This window comes from Herpailurus yagouaroundi, unplaced genomic scaffold (assembly GCF_014898765.1).
Source record: "Herpailurus yagouaroundi ecotype Mexico unplaced genomic scaffold, PumYag 189, whole genome shotgun sequence".
Lineage (NCBI taxonomy): Eukaryota > Metazoa > Chordata > Mammalia > Carnivora > Felidae > Herpailurus > Herpailurus yagouaroundi.
Window position 1 is genome coordinate 3700421 of NW_024412420.1, and position 7673 is coordinate 3708093.

The 7673-nt window shown below is 40.6% G+C and overlaps 1 protein-coding gene across 1 annotated transcript in view; it reads left to right on the top strand.

The window, feature by feature from the left end:
* Nucleotides 1–7153, top strand: part of HSF5 (heat shock transcription factor 5) — a 51267-nt gene extending 44114 nt beyond the window's left edge. Inside the window, exon 6 of the mRNA XM_040497009.1 lies at nt 4906–7153. Coding sequence (XP_040352943.1) covers nt 4906–4976 — 71 coding nt within the window. The 3' untranslated portion in view covers nt 4977–7153. The remainder of the gene's footprint in view (nt 1–4905) is intronic.
* Nucleotides 7154–7673: the final 520 nt, after the last annotated feature.

Consider the following 7673-nt stretch of genomic DNA (forward strand, 5'->3'; position numbering starts at 1 on the left):
TTTTCAGCTCCTCGTGACTGTTCCTTAGTCCCTTGATCTCTGTAGCAAGAGATTCTCTGCTGTCAGCTATACTGTTTTCAAGCCCAGCGATTAATTTTATGACTATTATTCTAAATTCACTTTCTGTTATATTATTTAAATCCTTTTTGATCAGCTCATTAGCTGTTGTTATTTCCTGGAGATTCTTCTGAGGGGAATTCTTCCGTTTGGTCATTTTGGATAGTCCCTGGAGTGGTGAGGACCTGCAGGGCACTTCCCCTGTGCTGTGGTGTATAACTGGAGTTGGTGGGCGGGGCCGCAGTCCGACCTGATGTCTGCCCCCAGCCCACCGCTGGGGCCACAGTCAGACTGGTGTGTGCCTTCTCTTCCCCTCTCCTAGGGGCGGGATTCACTGTGGGGTGGCGTGGCCCGTCTGGGCTACTTGCACACTGCCAGGCTTGTGATGCTGGGGATCTAGCATATTAGCTGGGGTGGGTAGGCAAGGTGCATGGGGGCAGGAGGGGCAGGCTTAGCTCGCTTCTCCTTAGGTGATCCACTTCAGGAGGGGCCCTGTGGCAGCGGGAGGGAGTCAGATCCGCTGCCGGAGGTTTGGCTCCACAGAAGCACAGAGTTGGGTGTTTGTGCGGAGTGAGCAAGTTCCCTGGCAGGAACTGGTTCCCTTTGGGATTTTGGCTGGGGGATGGGCGGGGGAGATGGCGCTGGCGAGCGCCTTTGTTCCCCACCAAACTGAGCTCTGTCGTCCGGGGGGCTCAGCAGCTCTCCCTCCCTTTGTCCTCCAGCCTTCCCGCTTTCCGAGCAGAGCTGTTCACTTATGACCTCCCAGACGCTAAGTCGCGCTTGCTGTCGGAACACAGTCCGTCAGGCCCCTCCGCTTTTGCCAGCCAGATTCGGGGGCTCTGCTTGGCCTGTGAGCCGCCCCTCCGCCCCGGCTCCCTCCCGCCAGTCCGTGGAGCGCGCACCGCCTCGCTGCCCTTCCTACCCTCTTCTGTGGGCCTCTTGTCTGTGCTTGGCTCCGGAGACTCCGTTCTGCTAATCCTCTGGCGGTGTTCTGGGTTATTTAGGCAGGTGTAAGTGGAATCTAAGTGATCAGCAGGACGTGTGGTGAGCCCAGCGTCCTCCTACGCCGCCATCTTCCCTCAGCCCCTCTCTGCATAGGCTTTTTGAGCACAAGTTAATTTAAGGAAATACATTTTGGATCAAAAATACCAAAAGGTAAAGGAAATTAGATTCAGTCATGCGCCTCCAATTTCTTTGATGATATCACTCTAAACTGAATATACCCAAATATTAATTTTATAGTAGAAGCTACACTCATTCATGTTCTCATGGGATGTTAACTTTCTGGTTAAGGGAAATTGAAGGTTTACAAGCAAAGTTCTATTCATTCCTAAAGGAAGGACTTCTCATTTTGTAGCTATTGGATTATGGATGAGATTTCATTTAGATAATAACCCCCAAGCCCTAGAGGGTGCTCTTGGACGGAATTAACATTCCCAAACAAGTAGATGCAATGCTCTTGGCCCTCAAGGCCTTTCAACTCTCAAACCAACTGAGCTACTGTGATCCCCAAATACTTACCTTCTCTGGTGAGTATGCAAGCTTCTCTTCTAAATGAAGTCATATAAACCTCTAGTAGCACCAGGCTAGTCTGTCTTTTCATATTTTTATTGGTCTCTATACTCTTTTAACTCCTTGATTGGCAGCTTTGCTAATGAAGAAAGTTCACTTTAATAAAATTACTATGTTTAGATGCTCATTATTAGAAACTGTGTGCCAAGTGCTATTTTAAAGCCCAATCATTAAGGTTAAGAGGGTTTGTTGTTCACACTACTTTACATAACTAATTCTGAGGCTATTAAAGAGCCACACAGGCTATTTCTATTTTAAACATGCCTATCTATGATGTGTTCTTGTCCATTATTTGAACCTATCAATATGGTAAAGTCTTAATAAGCAATGAAATGAATGACATTTGTTCACCGATTTAAAAAAAAAAGGGGGGTTTGAGGCACCTCGGTGGCTTCATAGGTTAAGCCTCTGACTCTTGGTTTCAGCTCAGGTCATGATCTCACAAATTATGAGACGGAGCTTCGTGTTGGCCTCTGCACAGTGCAGAACCTGCTTGGGATTCTCTCTCTCTGCCCCTCCCTTGTGCTGTCTCTCTCTTTCTCAAAATAAACTTAAAAAAAGAGGGAGTTTGTTGCTGCTGTTTTTCAGTTTACCTCCCCATGTGAAATCTGTAGTTGCTTTAATAGCCTTTACCTTTGTCATTATCAAGAATTCCTACTCTGCTTTCAAAGCTGGGTTATAACTGGGTCTATTCATATTCCCAAGTCTTATTTTAATATGTTCTATTACCATTTGGCCTGTCCTTGCCCCGGGGGCGGCGGCCCCCCCCCCAATATGGAGCTGAGATGTTTAGAGAATAATCATTAGGTGTTACTCCTACATCTTCTGGTCAACTTTTAGAGATCCTGATGCCTAAGTAGCACTCCACACCAATTAAATCAGAATGTATGGGGGTAGGAGTCCTATGCATCAGTATTTTTTTTATTTTAACTCTTTTAGTGTTTATTCATTTTTGGGAGAGAGAGAGAGAGAACGAGCATGGTAGAGGCAGAGAAAGAGGAAGACACAGAATCTGAAGCAGGCGCCAGGCTCTGAGCTGTCAGCACAGAGCCTGACACGGGGCTCGAACTCACAACCCGTGAGATCATGACCTGAGCCAAAGTCAGATGCTTAACCAACCGAGCCACCGAGGTGCCCCTGCATCAGTATTTTTTAAAAGATCCTCCAGGTGATTCCAATGTGCAACAAGGTTTAGAAACCACTGGCTTTACTTAATAACCATGTAGACTTAGCATAGAGGTTCTTGCTCCCAGTATCAATTTACGCCTCAGAATTAATTAGATGACCTTATAATAATGCACTTTAAACTAATTGGAAAAAAAGATGTTATATAAATATAACCTATCACTATTTTTGTTATTATATAGACTTTAAAGAAAGACTTTTGTGGTAAAATATACATATCATAAAATTTATCATTTTAACCATTTTTAAGTGTACAGTTCAGTGGTACTAAGTCCATTCACATTTGTTGCACAACCATCACCACCAACCACCTCCAGAACTTCTTCGTCTACCCAAACTGAAACTGTCCGTTGCACAGTAACTCCCATAACAGCCCCTGGCAACCACCATGCCACTTTCTGTCTCTATACATGTAACTGCTCTTGGTACCTTACGTAAGTGGAATTATGCAGTATTTGTCCTTTTGTGACTGACTGATTTCAGTTAGCACAATATTTTCAAGGTTTATCCATGTTGTAGCATGTATCAGAATTTCCTAATTTTAAAAGCTAAATAATATTTCAATGTATGTATATACCACATTTGATGTGTCCATTCATCGGTCCTTGGACACTTGGATTGCTTCTGCCTTTTGCCTACTATGAATAATGCTGCTATGATCGTGGATATACAAGAAGCCAATTTTAAGTGATAAAATTATGGCCTTTCTCCCACTATAAGATGCTCATCTGGATAAATTGCTTGTTCTTTATGGTTAGGTTGTAGTGTAATTCACCAGATGAGATGACCTGCCCCTAGTGACTGGTCTACCTTTTACAAAATATGGCAAAAATTAGCTATTGTTCCATATGCTTTCTGGATTTTCTCAAATATGGTGGTAGAATTATTTTGTTGAATCAGCTCTCTTGCCCAGTCTGTGGATCAGTCCCACAGAGGCTGTGTTCTAGAAATACAGTGACAAAAGTCTGTGTCTAGAATGAAATAAAGGACTTATGCTATATAGTTTAGTTTAATTTCATTCCCAAATGCTACTATGGCAAAATCGTAAGCTTCAAAACAAACCTAGAAAGGTTGGTTCCCCTAGAAATTATAAACTAGAAGTCTGTATGTTGCTCTGGAAGTTGTAAATTAATTAGCTTGAGTCTAGAAGCCACAGTAAGATCCTCTGACTTCTGCCTGTGTTACTCAGGCCATTTAGCTCTACTCCCATACATGGCCTCTTTGTATTACAAAACCTAGTACTTGAGCTGAGAGTTCAGTTTTTTAGTTCTTTCCATTCTTAGTGGACCCTTTCTGTCTCTTGACCTCCATGAAGGGTATGCTTTCTTTTTTACAGACAGTTCAGGTAGGTGTTTCTTCTGCAAGAGATCAGCTGTGTTGTAAGGGGAAATTGTATGGAGTCAATCAACTTTGGAAAAGTAGTGATTATTTATTTTAACATTGTGTTTCTGAAGGCATTATTTTCTCATATTCCCACAACCCACCCACCCACTCATCTTTATAGGATCAAAGAAATGAATTTTCATTTGTGTGTGTATATTTCACTTTGATCCCTTTGACACTTTTCCTTAATTTTTCACTTATAATAAAAAGCAGTTGAAGTGAAAAGAGGCTTAGCTGTATCATTGAAAAGATACCAACTGTACACTTTTTGGTCTCACTGGGTTAACAACTGGGCTGCATCTGTGTTCCTTAGAGATACAGGAATGTCCCAAAACTGAGATCATAGAATTTTAGAACCAATTCTACACTTTTTTTAAAAAAAATTTTTTTTTGAACGTTTATTTATTTTTGAGACAGAGAGAGACGGAGCATGAAGGGGGAGGGTCAGAGAGAGGGAGACACAGAATCTGAAACAGGCTCCGGGCTCTGAGCTGTCAGCACAGGGGCCCGATGCGGGGCTCGAACTCACGGACCGCGAGATCGTGACCTGAGCCGAAGTCGGTGCTCAACCGACTGAGCCACCCAGGCGCCCCAAACCAATTCTACACTTAACCACGAGCAACTTGTTCTTCTTGTCTGAAGACTGGTCTATCAAACTCTCCAATCTGAGAGGCCAAGAGTGAGTAAACAAATCTTCTTTCTTTCTAGATCTTCATCTGCTGGTGGACGTGGCCTGCAAACAGGAGCACTTTCCAAAGGAGGAAGAATTAAAAGAGTGAGGAATGGAGGACATACGTGACATTGTGCACTAGCTGTAGCTGAGGGCAGACTAGCCTTGCACATGACACACTGTTCAGAGTTTTTCAGTTCTGTTAAGGAAAAAAAAAGTATTTTTGTTTTGTTAATTGAGAATTTTGTTAATTGAGAATTGGGATTTTGGTATTTACTACAGCTTTTCAGTTCAGATTATTTACCTTGACAAACTATTAAACATCTAGCAGCCTTTTTTTTTTTTTTTTTTTTTTTTGCACCCAGATCCCTTTCAAATGGAAAGTCCTGGCCTTCTGTTACAGTCAAGAAGCATCTAAAAACTGCTGCATCTATGGTACTGGAGAATAATCTGTGTGTGTGTGTGTTGATTTGCTGTCTTGCCACTCTCAAACTTTAGTCAGCACAATTCCAGAGGGGGAGTTCAGTCTATCTGTTTCAAGTCACACTGTGATCCTTCTAGAGAAGACTGTGCGAAACAAAGGCATGTGTGGTCACCAAGATCGCAGGTCTAAATGGGTCAGGAATTCCAGGAAAGAAACTCTGAGAAAGAGCTAATTTTCTAACTGATTACCAGGAAATGCTCTTACTTCCTAACCCAACATTCTGTTTCAAAAGCGAGGCACCTGGACTTGGACCATCCATCACACTTAACAGCTCCTGATTGTTTTATATTAATGGGAGCATTCTTCTATTTTCATATCTTTCTTTAATTTTAATGATACATTATCATAAATGGTAAGAAGGTTTTGTTATATATCACTTATTTAAATGTCTTCTAAAAATTTTTTAATTTGTTTAATATATTTATAAATGCTGGTAGAGTTAAAAGTTTTAAAGCTTTATATTTTTATTAAGATTGCACAATAGAAGGATAAAGGATGCATGTGTAAGATACTTATTTTGAAGGGGAAATGTGTGAACGAAAACATTAAGAGATTTAACACTGTTTTCTTACTTTAGATTTTTACATTTGGTACATGTAAATTCTCATCTATATATACTGTGTGCAAAATTTTGGGAAAACCTGATCAGTCATTTAACAGAAGCTATACCTCTGACATTTGTAATAGTTTATGTCTGGTTTAAGCTTCTGAGAGAATTTTGGATAGTGGGATATACCATAACATTTTTATTTTATCCCCTCTGCAGGATTCTAAATTCAAGTAGTAGGATTGTGGGACCGGTTTTTAGGAGAGGTATCTTGGGTGTCCACTTTCTGTGGTTCATCCCTCACTTGCTCATCTAGTGATAGCAAGAAACTTTATGATTTTAAAGTCTTTTACACTGACGAGAACTTTCTTATTGGATTCTGCTTTGGTTGTCCTAATAAGAATTGCAGAAACAAAAGGAAAGTGTAGGAATATGAAACTAATTAAAAAGAAAAGGCACTTAGTGATATGACATAAATACTATGCTAGTCATTGTGGGTGTAACAATTCATCTCTTAAATTGCATTGTGCCTTCCCAATGATGTCAAACCATAGACGTGTTAACAGAGATAGTAGTTTTTTGGAAAAGGATGAGTTCTGTATTGGTCTGCAGTGACTCAGTTTAGATATGAAAGTAGGTTCTGAAAAGTGACCTGTTTGGTCCATCTGATTAGATTAGTTGATGTCCACGTGATGGGCATTTATTAATCTTTATTAGCAAGGTTTAAAAAAGATGAACAGAATATCAAGACTCCTCCATCTTTTGGCCAGACTATGTATTTTGGCAGAGTATGTGAAGAGGAGACCCAATTTCCAAATGAAGGAACTTTGCCTTTTCTCTGTCATGTTGAGAAGCTGACAAACTGTGTAGGTGACATTCCTTCCCTTAATATGCCTTTTTAGCTTTGTATCTGTTGAAAGAGATAATATCCTTTGAGGAACATATGTCAAGCAGAAACCTTGGCATGGCTTAATTAATGAAATGCCTTTATCAGCTTTCCAAACTTTTTTATATGTGAATACAACAGACCAAGGAGCTGGATCTCCTGTTATACTCACATGCCTGCTATCTATCAACTAAAGCTATCATCGCTGACTTGGGAAAAATGTCAGAAGATAAAATAAAATCTTTGTGTGAATTGGCCAGTAGGGTCTGACGCATACTAACAAGGTTTCTGACTAGCTCCTCAGTATTTCAGCACCTTAAGCACAATAAATTTCAATCAGTCAACAATAAAGTGAGTGTTTCAACTGGAGTTGTCTTGCTTGTTTTTACTGTTTAACTGGTGATCAATACAAAACTAAGTCATTGTGACTAGTATTAATAATAGCAAAATTTGAAAGATAATGTATTACAGAGAAAGACAGATACCACATGGTTTCACTCTTATGTGGATCCTGAGAAACTTAACAGAAACCCATGGGGGAGGGGAAGGAAAAAAAAAAAAGAGGTTAGAGTGGAAGAGAGCCAAAGCATAAGAGACTGTTAAAAACTGAGAACAAACTGAGGGTTGATGGGGGGTGGGAGGGAGGGGAGGGTGGGTGATGGGTATTGAGGAGGGCACCTTTTGGGATGAGCACTGGGTGTTGTATGGAAACCAATTTGACAATAAACTTCATATATTGAAAACAAAAACAAAAACAAAAACAAACAAACAAACAAAAAAAGAAAGAATGTATTCTGTTTTTCAAAGAATCTACTTAAAAAAATGTCCTGGCTTTTTTTGTTTTTCTTCATTTGTGATTGAATGGAGATTGAGTCTTTAAAATGCCATT